This window comes from Mobula hypostoma, chromosome 1 (assembly GCF_963921235.1).
Source record: "Mobula hypostoma chromosome 1, sMobHyp1.1, whole genome shotgun sequence".
NCBI classification, from domain to species: Eukaryota; Metazoa; Chordata; class Chondrichthyes; order Myliobatiformes; family Myliobatidae; genus Mobula; species Mobula hypostoma.
This window is the reverse complement of record NC_086097.1, coordinates 223,967,217-223,982,953: the sequence shown is the minus strand read 5'-3', so window position 1 is coordinate 223,982,953 and position 15,737 is coordinate 223,967,217. Positions and strand designations below refer to the sequence as shown.

Below are 15,737 nucleotides of genomic sequence, written 5' to 3'. Positions count from 1 at the left end.
TAACATTGCCTTTTTGGCATGTATTTTCTATCTCCCATTGTAAAATGTAGATCACTTCTTTACTACTGTTTGGGGATCTGTACACAATTATTGACTAGCTTACTTTTGTATTCCATCTTTACCTTCTTAATGACTTTTTAATTGCCTTATGTTTGTATTTAAATGCTTTTAGAATACTTCTTCCCATTTGGGATGTCTATATCCTGTGCCCTCCAAGTTGCTTCTAGAAATTCCAGCCATTGCTGCTCTGCTGTCATCCCTGCCAGTGTTCCTTTCCAATCAATTCTGGCCAACTCCTCTCTCATGCCTCTGTAATTTCCTTTACTCCATTGTAATACTGATACATCTGACTTTAGCTTCTCCTCAAATTTCAAGGATAATTTGATCATATTATGATCACTTGGGTTCTTTTACCTTTAGCTTTCTAATCAATTAAAGTTCATTCCACAACACCCAGTCCAGAATAGCTGATTCTCTAGTGGGTTCAACCATGAACTGCACTAAAAGCCATCTTGTCGGCATTCTAGAAACTCCCCTTTCTGGAATTCAGCACCAACCTGATTTTCCCAATCTACCTGCATATTAAAATCCCCTATGACTATTGTAACATTGCCTTTTTGGCATGTATTTTCTATCTCCCATTGTAAAATGTAGATCACTTCTTTACTACTGTTTGGGGATCTGTACACAACTCCCACAAGGGTTATTTTACCCTTGCAGTTCCTTAGCTCTATCCACAATGATTCAACACCTTCTGACCGTATGTAACCTCTTTCTAATGATTTAATTTAATTTTTTTTTTACCAACAGAGCAACGCCACACCCTCTATCTTCCGGCCCATGGTTTTGATTCAAGAATTAAGTAATAACTTTGATTTTAATAGAAACTTATCAGTAAGAGGAAGAGAAAGATATGATAATAAAGTGGGTGGTAACTTGTTTGGAGAAAAACAACAGACGTGGATCAATTGGAAGGATTTGTTTGTACCCATACAGTAAATGCTATCAGTCCCAACAGCGTCCAAATTTGGTTGTGCTTTCAATAAACTGAAAATGGTATGCATTCGAATAATGGCTGCCTTTCATTGAAGGAAGTATTGCAGACTGGTATAAGAGGAATTTTGGCATTTTAAGTAGCAGCTTTGCCATTAGTCTGTGTAGATTAGGTCTCTTTATAACTCCAACTAACATGTTTCTAAATTTAGCAACCTTAAATGTTCATTTTGTTTTTATCTGGAGACCCAGTCGAGTGGACTTCTAGATAACATCACTAAAATTCCAAGATAATCCTGCTCTCTTCCAATAATCATCACTATTAGATTTTTGAAAACATTTTCCAAAAAGAGCTGTTCTAATAAACAGTTCACAATTAAGATAGCAATTCATTTCCAATATTCATCATAATTTACAGCCAGTGACTATTATTGGCTGCTATCTTAGAGAAAACATTAAACTAAATATATTTGTTTCATATGTGAGCTTACGCCTTGGTATGGAAGGGATTTGACCTGCGGCAAGACCCAGCTTGCAACAAATAAAAATAGATTTCTCGTGCACAAGTCAATTCATTCAGATGATGCCGACAGGACTGAATTCTACCATTAAGGTAGTGCCAAAGCTAATTGCACTCAGGATTACATTTGTAAATGGTAAAGCAATTTTAAATGGGGCCAGAAGAACGATTAAAGACATATTCTATTATTGCTGTCTCAAATTGCACTGCTCAACAGTTGGCTCTTTGCTGTCTCCCGCACCATTAAAGTGCTGTTAGCGGCAGTAAGTTGTAATGTGGTTATGATCTATATTTGTTATCTATTTTGGACGAGCATTGCAAATCAAGTACTGCTGATCAAACTCCGTGGAAATGAATACTGTTATAATGTGAGACGTTGGAATATAAAGTATTTTAGAGGATTTTATAAATATCAGATTCCAAGTATTATATTCTTAGTTTTCCTTTGTCTCTTAATCTAAGCTTCCAACTGATTAAAGTGCCCTGTATGCATTATTAGAAGTAAGGGCCAGTTTTAATAGAAGCAAAGTCCATCAGGCTGATCAACACTTCCATCCATTAACCCATCCCACTACACCCCCTACCACTACTTTATCATTTCCTGTCATTGTCACTTTGTGCGCAGATACTCCTGTATCTAGCGTTATTTTATGTACATCTACCCAGTCTAAGTATGTAAGCTAATCTTATGTATTCAGAATTTTTGTCTTTTTTATTGTGTTATGTTTTTAATCCTGCATCAGATTCAGAGTATCAATCATTTACTCTTGTGTACCGATTAATGACAATAAACAATCTTGAATCTTTGTTTTTAAGAGATAGTTTGTTACTGTGGTGGTTCTAATGATTACCAGTTTATCTGACATCTGGCAGCTCAGTTACAAGAATTGAACTTGTTTATTAATGGAGATTGATTGTTTTATTAGATGACTGGCTGCTTTAATGAATAGCTGGCCGGGTCTACTGCTTTCCTGGATAGTTGGCTGAACTAGCTTCTATTACTTCTGTGTCAAATGCTGTCAGTTAATATCAGATACAGGCTGGCAGTGGCCGTCACACGATCTTGTCATTGTGGTATCCTTTCTGCCAGCTTCTGTGTTGACTGCCTGATGTCACCGTTCCACTGAGATTTTCTTGTTCACGTCTACATTGTCATCCTTTAGCATTCCCCCGGGTTTAGCCCACCCTGTCGCTCCTGGCAGCACTGATGTTCTGTGGTTCAGACCTTGTTTATTGAAACTTTTGTCCTTCGGCAAGACCTGCTGCTACAGATAAAAGCAGAGAAACTGTGCATGATGTAACTGTATGTTAATGTTCCACATCAGAATTATTAAGTTGTGCAGATAGTACGATCAAAGTAAATATCCACGCAAGTCTGGTTTCAGCATGGCATTAACATTTTAAATCTTCATGTTTTTAATCATTACCATTATCAGCTGGACCCCAAACTCTGGAATGTCCTCCATAAATATCTCTTCCTCACTGTATTTCTCTTTTCCATTAAGATTGGCCTGATCTCTTAACCAAGGATTTCCAAAATGGTCCTTAACCTAATTTTGAAGTGGTAGTATTCTGTGTGAAGTTTTTGTGTCGTACTAAATAAGGCTTTAATAAGAACTGAATTTTGTCTTGTCCAAAACTACTGAGTTATAAGTCACAACATATTGCTTTCAAAGGTTCATTTATTATCAAAGCATGTATCCATATACAACTCTGAAATTTGTCTTCTCCAGATAGTCATAAAACAAAGAACGAATGTGAATGTTGTTCAGAGAGGAACATCAAACCCACCCTCCCCAAACAAAAAAGAACAGCATCCCGATCATCAACCTCCCAAAATCACCCTCTTCCCGCACAAAACGGAACAGGAACATCGGTCCCATAAAAGCAACCCCACCCCCACACAAAAAAAACAACAGAACTTCAACCCCCAAACATCTTCCCCTCGCACAACAAAATGGAAGAGGAACGGGCGATGAAGAAGTCCACAGACCATAAGCACAATATCCCTTAATATCATTTTCAACACCACAGATTGTAGAATTTATTTTCTGAAATGTTACAAACCAAGGAACGCAGTCATTAATTCACTCCTAAATTCAGATAACATTTAAAAAGTACTTGAACTTCACATAGTTAGCAATAAATCTATAGCTTTCACATTCATTACATTTTAATTTTCTTTCATGATGATCCAAATCCATTGAAGCATGCTATCAGCAAAATCCCACAATAGAAACTGATAATGTCAGTCCATTTCCTGGCACTTTATAGGTGTGAAACAACTGAGCACTTGGCCAGAACATCAGAACATTACCAGATGTCTTTCTATCCCTCTCCACCCAACTCTCGAGTTGAACATTTCTTAATTATCACTTCAGTGAAAATTCTCAGAAGAAAATAGCTGTCATTGTAGAGAGAGTTTGTATTAGTGATTTACTGGAGTAGTTGCAGTAAGTAAAGTAAATAATAATATTTGTAAAATTATTTTCATTAAGGAATCTGGGCCCTGTCCATTTCTGTGGTTGGAGAGGCAAAGGGAAGATGGAGATCGGAAGCCTGTGATGCAGGATGGAGTGGGTGGGAGGTGTTGGGAGGAGGGATCAGGCTGACTGGGGATTGGACCCAAGGATTATATGACTTGAATATTGCCTGTATCACAACTGCATTTCTTTTGTTGCTTTATTTCACTTAATTTTCAGAATTTAAGGAAAATTTATTAAAATGTTGAAAAATGGAGTAGAATTTTCCTGCCAAAGTCCATTTACATAACACTTTCCATCTACAATGGAAAGGAAATTCTTTCTATTAACACCCTGCCATGTAGTTGGCCAGCATAGTTTACCCTGGTCCAACTTTCAGTCACTTCCTTTGTTGTATGTAAATTAATTTAGCCATGTTATCCCAGGGATAACCATTTGCCTCAAATTCCTCACCTCAGGAAATAAATGCTACTTAACAGCCAATTATACTCAGGACCCACTGAGGCTCACATGGTTGTGGGGCAAGTGTGTGGGCTCTTTGTTGACAGCGATGGGAATTGAACCCCAATCTCACAGCTGCTGTTGTTAGGGCAAAGTTCTGGCCACTGCGCTACTATGCTGCTTGTGGGAGAGGGAAAGTAAGTTAGCCAAGATCAAATGGTGGTGCGGGCTTGACAGGCTAAATGTCCTAACTCTGCTCCAATGTTTTCCTGATGATATCTGTATTATCCACAGCCATGTCGATCATTACTTATCACACTAAAGGATTGCAAATAACAAATCTGTAGTGAGCATTTATTTCAAATTTATTGATACTGTTTCTTAAAGGTACTTGTGAATCTTCAGCAAACACAATTTACCCTGTTTATTCAAAAATATTCTTTAAAGCAGGTGGTTCATGTATGCAATATACAAGTACTTTTGTTGCTTCTGCCAGCAGATGAAAACCGATTTACGGGTGTGCCAATTTCACCTATGCTTAGCACGGCAAAACAGGATTGCAAGAATGTTGTTCTACTCTGGGTGTTGCATGCTGGAACTGATGTTAAACTGAGGGTTCATGAGATTTTTTTTTACCATAAACATTTGGAGTTGGAATTGGTTTCTTATTGTCACACGTTCAGAGGTAGAGCAACAAGTTTGGTTTGCATACTGGTCTTACAGATCAAATCATTGCAACAGTGCATTGAGGTAGAACAAGGTAAAACAAAAAACAGAGTGCAGATTAAGGTGCAACAGCTACAGAGAAAGTGCAGTGTGGGTAGACAATAAAATGCAGGATCATAACGAGGTAGCCTGTGAGGTCATGAGTCCATCTATCATACTAAGGAACAATTTAATAGATTTATAATAGCGGGTTAGAAGCTGTCGTAGAGCCAGGTAGTAGGTGCTTTTATGCTTTTGTACCTTCTACCCAACAAGAGAGGGGTGAAAAGAGAATGTCTGAGGTGGGTGGGGTATTTGATAATGCCCGCTGCCTTACTGAGACAGTGAGAAGTATAGAGAGAGTTCATGGAGGGGAAGCTGATTGTTGTGTTGAGTCCACAACACTGCAGTTTCTTGTGGTCACAGGCAGAACAGTTACCATACCAAGCTTATACATCAAGATAGGATGCTTTTCCATGGCACATCAATAGAAGATTGGTATGGGTCAATGGGGAAAGACAAATTTCATCAGCCTCCTGGGGAAGTAGAAGCACTGGTAAACTTTCTTGGCCATGACATCTACATGTTTGGACCAGGAAAGACTATAAGTAATGGTCACAGTGAAGCACTCAACTCTCTGAACCTCAGCACCATTGATGAAGACAGAAGCAAGTGCACGGCCCCCTTCCTGAAGTCAATGACCACCTCTTTTGTTTTGCTGACAACATCTAAAGATAATTTCTAAAGATAACTGGGCGTTCTTCTGATACCCAGACAACTGCAGCAAACCAGATTATTTAATCACTGATTTCATTTGCTTTGTTTCTCTTATGGTCAAAGTTCAATGTAAATTTATTATCAATTGCATCTATTTCATCATGTACAACCCATAATAAAATAATAATAAATTGATCAATCAATCAATCAGTTAATAAGCTAGCAAGCAGTGAATATCGAGAATGTGAGATGAAGAGTTGTGGGAAAATTTCAATGGTGGAGCAAGTGAAGTCATTCCCTCTGTTTCAAGAGCTTGATGGTCGAGGGGTAATAAATGTTCCTGAACCAGGTGGTGCGAGTCCTGAGGCTCCTGTACCTTCTTCCTGATGGCAGCAGGAAGAAGAGAGCATGACCTGGGTGGTGGGGGTTGCTTCTGATGAATGCTGCTTTCAGGGCCCCTAATGGACTAGTCTATATCCACAACTTTTTGTAGGATTTCAAACTGGACACCATTTTTATCTTGTGATAACATTCCACCCAGAGACCCACATAAGCAGAGGTTGACGTTACTGCGCCCAGTTGATAGCTGAAGCTCCTTCACATTGAGGTAATAATATGATGTTAAACTGCTGGACCTTATCCATCAAAGTCTGGATAAAAAACGGAGGCACAAATTCAAGTCCCAACTGAGAGCTGAGAAGTTGAAATCTGATCAATCAGATATGAAATTCAAAAAGCTATTAATAACAATGGTGACCATGAAGCTGCTGGATTTTAAGTGAGCACAATAGTATCATGATAACAGTTACTGGACTGGGATTTAAAGGGCTGGTCAATTTCATGTACAGCAGACCAGTTTAACTCCCTTCAACACATATTAGATTCAAGCAGCAAAATTAATAACAAATAGAACAAATGGTTGTGAAACCACCAGCTTGCTTTTTTTTAATTAAAGAATGAGGTGACATGGTCACACCTCAGACAGTTGAGAGTGGGATAAGGAGAAATTTAGAGTTCAAAGTAAATTTGTTATCAAAGTACATGTAAATTTGTTATCAAAGCACAGATCTGTCTCTGTGCAGGCATACTCAGTAAATCCAAGAGTTATAATGGAATCAATGAATAACTTCTTCCCCTCTTCCATCAAATTTCTGAATGAACTTTGAACCCATGAACACCACTTCACTACTTTGTGTTTCTCTCTTTTTTTGCACACTTGTTTATTTTAACTTTTAAGATAGATATATACATTAACAGTTTTATATATGTAATTAAGAATTACAGTAAGTATATTCTATATATATATGCTTACTGTAATTTACAGTATTTATTATTGTGCACTGTACTGCTGCCACATAACAATGAATTTCACAACATATGTCGGTGATATTAAACCTGATTCTGATTCTGATTCTGAAAATATCACCCAACAGTGTGGACAAACAACCCAATGTACAAAATACAACAAACTGTGCAATTACAAAGGAGACAAAATAATAATAATAAGCAATTCAAACGGACTAGAAGGGCTGAGATGGCCTGTTTCCGTGCTGTAATTGTTATATGGTTATATGGTTAATTCTCTGACCCAGGTATTTGTGAATGAAATACGCTGAAGCTGAGATTAAAAGATTTTTTGTCACTAAGAGAACCGGAAGACACAGGTAACAGACTGGAGCAGGGGCCTCAAAGTATAGGCCTACCTGTCAGTTTGTTCAATGGATGGTGGCCTAATGGGTGTGCGGCTTCGTCCACAGTTTTTTCAGTTTGCAAGGGTGAAGCAGTAAGCAGCTCAACCCTGTAGTAAGGTTTAAAATAATTGAATCATTTTCTTAAAGAGCAGCAGAGAAACAAGCCTAGACTTTTGATTTTGCCAGTTGTTGGCTTAATCTTGAGTTTGTTTGACTGCTGTCTTATGAACACCAGGTTTGATAGTACAAAGCAAGCTGGGTATCCAGATTCATCATCCTTTCCAGCTTCTTCTCCAGCAAATCAATCCACATCTTCTTGGGAAGGACTTTGTCAGGATAGTAAAGCCATTGTACTGCTATCTCTCCAGCTTACTCCATGACAGACTCATGTTTGTGATGCCTCTTTCTTTCAGCCATTTCCCCTCTACCACAATTCAACGTGTACTATTGTAAAATGGATTTAACAGTGAAGAGCAGTCCATTTCATTGCATTCCAAAAGGTATGTAGGCGAGCTATTTGGACACATGCCACATCTTTAATCTTCAATGACGGCACTGTCTCTGTCCAGATTAATAAAGGCCAGAGCAGCTGCGTTTGTGTTGAAACCGCTATCTCCTAGAAGTCCGAAAGACAATTCTGAGGAAAGTTAATTTCAAAGTTCAAAGTAAAATTTATTATCAGAGTATATACATGTCACCACATACAACCCTGGGATTTTTTTTAATCTGCGGGCGTACTTAGCAAATCTATAGAACAGTAACTATAAACAAGGTCAATGGACAGCAAACTGTGCAGATGGAAATATAAATAAATAGCAATTTTTTTGTTCCCTAGCTCTTACAGTATCAGCTTTTGATCATTTGGATTAAATATCACACAGTCCTGGCATTCCCATCATTTACTGGGCAATATTGTTTGGAGCACAGCACACTTCCCAGCCTTTTCCAAGCTCTGTGCAGGTGTATTTACAACTTGTTGGGAGCCTGAAGTCAAATTTTCTCTCTAATGCTCTCAGTTGTTTAGCTTATTCTGATCAGGGAACTAGTCTAACATTTCACACATTTCTTGGCAAGTGCACCAAGGAAAGCAAGGTCCAAGCATGTCCTTTCTTCTTCTAATTCCGTACAATTACCCAGTGACAAAGATATTTCCAAAAAAAAGTGCCAAAGCCAGTAAATATGTGAGCACAGCACAACATCAAAGGCGCATAGCAAATATATTGTTTTTCTTGAAATTGTTTTTCATCACGTTCTTAGATAACATATACTGATATAAATAAACCAAAGATAATGATGTTGTTCTTAATTTTTGGAATTGATACAAGTAATTCTCTTTAAACAGGAAAAAAAAGCTTTTATTCAAAAAGCATTTTTTTTTTTTTTTGCTCCTGTTTGTCTGGGGCAAATGCTAACATTGCTGTATTCATATTCTTGTCTTTTTGTAGCTGAGGGATATGAAGCATCACGGTGGACCCTCCTGGAACATGATTCCTCATCAGCCAGAATTGATGGCAAGTTGAAGAAATCCACTGCTATATAGCTGACACCTTTTTCCTCTCTCTGCAGAACCGCACATGCAAGGGCCAAAGCTGACGCAGCTGATGCTGCCGCGCAAGCTGCTCGCCAGGAATCCGACATCGCAAGGGGAGTTGCCAGGGAGTTGTCCCCAACCTTCTGCCAGCCAGGTAAACTCTTACATTTTAACACACAAAAGAGCTATTCAGAAGACGGGTTCAAATTTTGTTTATATCACAAGTTGAAAATCTGGCACTTCACAATATGCAAGTTTGAAATGATGTGATGCACCAGTTGTGATAACAATTAGGATTGAATCTTTTCTATTGAACTCGTTTCTTATAGAATCAATTTTGATGAATCTCAAATATCTAACGACAATATTTGAAACTAAGACTTTATTCATATTTCTGAGATCTGTATACTGGTAATTGCTACATTGCAAACCTGTCATCTGGTCACAACAAATGAATCAAAACTGCAGTCCCATCAGTTAATATCTAAAAGATTTAAATTGAATAACAGCCTTGGAAAGCTGAGACCTACGTTGGAGAGAATCTTTTATTTTCTTGTCTGTTGGTTTTCTGTATGTTGTGTAATTTCCCATGTGAACCCTCTCTCTGCATGCAAACGAGGCACCAGTAGCTATCAGGATATCTGTTGGTTGTCATGGTAAACCCCATATCCAACAGATGTTACAAATTACCAGTATACTTTCCAAGTGTGCTTTGCTCTTTGTTTAATGCATAATGTTGTCAGGAATACACATGCACCATTAACTGAAAATTAAGTAATCAAATTTACAATGTAAATTGAAAAGATTTGGGTGTTTTTACATCATGGTTGCAAATGCAGTATTGCTCCTGGTGCAAATCCAAGTCCAGTTTGGTTACATAATACATTTTCAAATAGTTTCTGGGCATATGTCATACGGCGAAATAACCTGTGCACTTGACTGACTTTTAATAAACATTCTGTCTTCTCTTGCAACTTTCCTTTTTCTCTGAATCCTAATTAACTTCTGGGCATTTGGACTTTGTCCCACCAACTAGTTTTCTTGTTGATTCTTTTTAACTAATGCTGGTTCAGGTTTCATAATCCCCAATATTGTAGAAATTATCCATACGCAAGGCTTTTGATTTTAAGTCCATAAGATCATAAAACATAGGAGCAGAATTAGGTCATTTGGCCCATCAAGTCTGCTCTGCCAATCAATCATGACTGATTTATTATCCCTTTCAACCCATATCCCTGCCTTCTCCCTGCGATCTTTGATGCCCTTACTAATCAAGAACCTATCAACCTTTGCCTTAAATATATGCAATGACTTGGCTGTCAAAGGCAATGAATTCCACAGAATCACCAGCCTCTGATAAAGAGATTCTTCCTCTTAACTGAGGACTTCCACCTATTTTGACCCTTATTTCTGATCATTTCCAAATTTATGAATCCCTAGAATTTGAATAATGCTGTCTCAGGTCGGTGAGTAGGCTTAGATAATTAAGATCTTTTTCCATTAGCGTTTTTTACTGGGCAAGATGGGGTGTAATATTAATCTATTTCCCAGTTTCTGATGGCTGGATAACTGCATGAAGGTGATAAAGATAGATAGGGCCAGGATTTGGCAAATGGGGTATAAAGTAGGAAAATAGGAGTGTCCATTTTGGCAGGAAAAATAAAAGGGAACATTTTATGTGAGTGGTGAGAGATTGCAGAACTCTTGAGATACCCAAAGGGACCTGTCTGTCCTCATGCACGATTCCCAAGGGGCTAGTGTGCAAGTACAGCAAGTGATTCAGAAAGCTTGACTACAGGAATTGGGAGTTCATACTTCTGTAATATAAGGCACTATCAACTTCTGTATACAGTATAGGTCTCCAACAATGTTGAAAGCTATACAAAGGAAGTATACTAAACCGGCAGGCTACCTTATAATCAAAGATTGATCAGGCTAGGCTTGTACCTGGAGCTTAGAAGAATGATGAGAAGACTTCATATCAGATTCTGAGAAATCTTGGCACAGTGGACATGGAAAGCATGTTTCTTCATGTGAGAGAACCTGGAACTAGAAGGTCACTGATTTTGAAAAAAGAAGGGCTGATCCATTTGAGAGAGACATGTGACTTTGGAACTCTGCTTCCATTGCCTTTTAAGGAAGATAGTTTAACATTTCATACACCGACATTAATCCTCCCACTGCTAACACCTTCGTGGTTGACATTGACCAGAAGCTTAAATCAAGCTTTTTATCAAGCCAGCTTTGACATTACCCAAGGGCCCCAAGTGCAGGATAGACATGCATATTCTAAGTAATTTGTGTCATGATCCTTCACTGTTTCCATGCAAGAACAAGCACTCAGGAATATTCTTCTGGATGTGTCCAATCATTTTAACATGCAAGAAGCTCAACATTTCACTTCAACAGTTTTATTCTCTCACTGAATTCTATTTCCACACCCACATCACTGACAAACTTGGAATACATAGAGTAAAGCACAGCAGTTCCTCAGGGATATTTCAACATGTTCCTATCCCAGTTAGTGATCTTTATTACTGGAAGTATCATCACCTCAAGTTTTTCCAAATCAAATGCTATTCTGTTCCAGTTTTGGTATAAAAGTCATCCTTCACGATAAGCATCCAGAAATTTTCTATCTAGCACCATGTGTTAACTATAACCACGATGACTACCACAAGATACAAGAAAGGGCAGTTAGGACTGGATACTGTGTGACCAATGCCACCAACATTTGAAGGCACATTTTGTGAGAGGAGGAACAAAGTACTGACAAATTTATCAAATATACAAAGAAAAATGGCCAGGTCAAGTTGTGCTCTTCAGCAGAACATTTATTTATCTACTTATTGAGATACAGTATGGAGTAGGCCCTTGCAGTCCTTCAAGCCACACCACCCACCCCACCCCCCCCAGCAATCCCCCAATTTAATCCTAGCCTAATCATGGGACAATTTACTATGGCAAATTAGACTCTGGACTGTGGGAGGAAATCAGAGCACCTTGAGGAAACCCACACAGTAACGGAGAGAACATACAGACCGGGTGGCAATTGAACCCTGGTCACTGGTACTGTAAAACATTATGCTAACCACTACAGTACCATGCATGTTGAAGGGTGAAGAAGGCAAAATATGTGAGTTTGACACACACAAAAGTATGGCTTTCTTATAGCTGTGCAGCTGAATACTCAGATCCAGAGGTTTAGGTAACAATCTGTCTCCCCGGCTACCCACCCCTGTCTACTCCTACTCACGCAATGAGAAGTTTTAAAGTGCAGTCACTTACATTCAGCAAAAGACTAAAGAGGTCTCCCGTTTAGAGGAGGGTCCTGCCAATTCTTCCACTTGGAAATAATGAGCTTCTATGGAGCAAATTTTCAAATAAAATGTATAGCAATGAACAAATGGTGTTGTTCTGAGGTCTGCTGTACAAAGCAGGGACAGTGGCTCACTCTTCAAACCACATAAACTAGGTGCTTTGACAGTCAAACATATCAGTAGCTAGGACTTTATCTTCCTTCCTCCTACACAGCACCAGAACTAACATTGATTTTAGTTTCTCTCTGTATTTTTAGAGGATATTTTGCGGAGGCAAGGATATTGAGATTGGTGCAGTGAGTCAGCAGCCACAGAAATCATTGTGTGGGGCTTTCCTACTCTCACAATAAATGACCCAGAGAATCCACACAAAATGCCTTTATACAGCTTCTCCAGTGTGTACAAAGCCAGGAGGTTTGAGAAGGACCCTTGCAGAGTTTCAGAGAAATTTATTTCACATCAACGTGCTAAACCCTGTGTCATTATATTCAAAACACAAAATACTCTGCAGATGCTGGGGTCAAAGCAACACTCACAACACGCTGGAGGAACTCAGCAGATCGGGCAGCATCCGTGGAAACGATCAGTCAAATTTGTGTCAATTGCAGTGATTGATGATAATTCATAATTATGATTAATTTTGAATATATACAGTAGTGTGCAAAGGTCTTGGGCATATATATATATATCTAGGGTGCCTAAGATGTTTGCACAGTACTATATTTGTTAATGTGGAGTGGAGAGCGAGTTTGTAAATCTGGCGGGAGCAAAAGATATCGGGGAGGGTGAGGGTGGAGCACCACGGGAGGGGTGTGGGACCAGTGGTATATGTTCACGCAATGATCAGTTGCATATTTTCAATATATTCATATTGTGTGGACCTACATTGAATATAATGATAGAGGGTTTAGCAGAGGAGTGCTGGGGCAGGGAGTGGTGCAGGTGCAGATAGACCCAGCCTTGAGACACGAGGCAAGGTCATTTGGTTCCAAACAATTGGTTTATTTATTATTACAGAATGTCTCTTTGGTACTTCCCACTCCCTCCCCTCTCTCTTCCCCTTTCCCCAACCATAATTCCCTTCTCACTGCCCTCTTCCCACTCTCAGTCTACAATAGAAACCCATATCAGAATCAGGTTTATCATCACTCACATACGTGATGAAATTTGCTTTTTTGCAGCAGTAAAAAGAATACATAAAATTAGTACAGTACTATGCAAAAGTCTTAGGCACTCTAGCTATATATATGCCTAAGACTTTTGCACAGTACTGTAATTCATGAACAGTAGAGTTTTTATCAGGAATTGTTATGCACAATGATTTAAATTTATGGATTCTTTAAAGGCTCTCAGGTGGTATGAACTGCAATACTGTGCACTTTCCAAAGAAACAATTAATTTTCAGAATTAAAATCAGGTTTTATTGTCACTGGCAATAAATGTGTTGCTTTGCAGTAGCAGTATTGTGTGGGCTTAACAAATTACTGTAGGTTACAATAAATAAATAGTTCGAAAGAGGAATAGAGAGATAGTGTTCTTGATTTTGTGGACCATTCAGAAATCTGATGGGATGGTGAAAGAAAGAAACTGCTCCTGAAGCATTAAGTTTCAGAGTTCACTGTAAATTTAATATCAAAGAACGCACCTGTCACTATACTGTATGTATATACCCTGAGACTCATTTTCTTGCAGGCATTCATAGTAGAATAAAGAAATACAATGGAATCAATGAAAAGATACACACAAAGACTGGAAAAAACAACTGCAAAAGAAGACACACTGTAGAAATAAATAAATAAATAAATAAATAATACTAGATAGATAGATTGAGTTTTTAAAAAACTGAAAACATGAGTTGTAGAGTCTTTGAATGTGAGTCCTTAGGTTGTGGAATGAGTTCAGTGTTAGGAGAGCTTTTTCCTGTGACAGACTGGGCTGTATTCACCACTTTTTGTAGGCTTTTCCGTTCTAGGGCATTGATGTTTCCATTCCAGTCAGGGAACTCTCCACTGCATCTGTAGAAGTCTGTCAGTATTAGATTTCATGCTGATTCTGCGCAGGCCTCAGGCTCAGAGTTTGGTCTTCAGGCTCCTGTACCCCCTCCCTGATGGTAGTAATGAGAGGAGTGAATGTCTTCAATGGCGAGGCTCCTTCATGATCATCATCATCATAGCTTGTCACACCAGACAGCCAGCCACTCTAGTGTTGTTTAGTTGATGTTGAGCAGGTCAGTGTCAGCTAAATCAGGTGAGAGTGGGCAGTTGCGCAGAGCGTGCTCAATGTTCTGCACCCTTTCGCCACACTCACAGGATTCGCTGGTCTTTAAACACCACTTCACCATATTGTCTCCCGTCCTACAAACTCCCGCTCTCGCTCTGTTGAGAGTGTACCACTTCCATCTGTCACGCAGTGCCCCGTCCTTCATGATGAATGTCACCTCCTTGAGACACCACCTTTTGAAGGTGTCCTCGATGGTGGGGAGGCTTGTGCCTATGATGGTGCCTATTTATACCTGATGATTACTTGGTATATTTTTAACTATTACAAATACAGTACATTTATATAGTACTGCTTTTGACTTCTGAGTATCCAAGTGCTTTGTACGGTGGAAATTACATCTTTAATTTTAGGAATGACTTTAAGTGCTGCTTTAACTCAGATGCATGAAGAAGAAATTTCAACAAAAACAGATTAAAATGTTAAGAGACTGTTTTAATTAAAATATTTTGTACATTGCAGTGGAGGATCAAGTTCATACCTGGAATCTTGCTTGATGCCTATTTTATATTCTAATTAGTGCTAATAAAATGGAAGAGTTTTACTCCCTATCACTGAACCTATTGGATTCTGGAAGCCAATTTCCATCAATTTAATCTAGCAGAATTTAGTGGTTTAAAGGCTGCAGGCAGTATGTCTGTGATGTAATCATGGTCTTTTCATGAGAGTCCCTTCTCTTCAGGAACTAAGGCACAGAATTTGCCCATCGTAGCTGTGGAATACAGCTTACTGAGGAACAAAGAGGAAACTGGCAATCTCAAAATGATCAAAAATACAATCTACCGGGTTTTTTTTTCCAAATGGAACATCAGACTGAAAAGTTATCTGGGTCTGAGCCAGTTCAATCTGTAAAGCTGTTCACTTACTGAGACACGGTGCGTAATAGGCCCTTTCAGCCCTTCAAGCCGTGCTGCCCAGCAGTCTACCGATTTGCCCCTAGCCTAGTTACTGGGGCAATTTGCAATGACTAATAAACATACTAACTGGTGCGTCTTCAAACTGTGGGAGGAAACGGGAGGACCAGGAGAAAACCCACACGTTCCACAGAGAACATACGGA

General features: G+C 38.9%; 1 protein-coding gene across 3 annotated transcripts in view; it reads left to right on the top strand.

Annotated features, from left to right (window-relative positions):
• Nucleotides 1-15,737, top strand: part of jph1b (junctophilin 1b) — a 147,773-nt gene that overhangs the window by 80,236 nt on the left and 51,800 nt on the right. For all 3 annotated transcript variants that reach the window (XM_063065210.1, XM_063065206.1, XM_063065196.1), the window contains exon 3: nucleotides 9,117-9,235. In XM_063065210.1, the coding sequence (XP_062921280.1) occupies nucleotides 9,117-9,235 (119 nt within the window). The remainder of the gene's footprint in view (nucleotides 1-9,116; nucleotides 9,236-15,737) is intronic.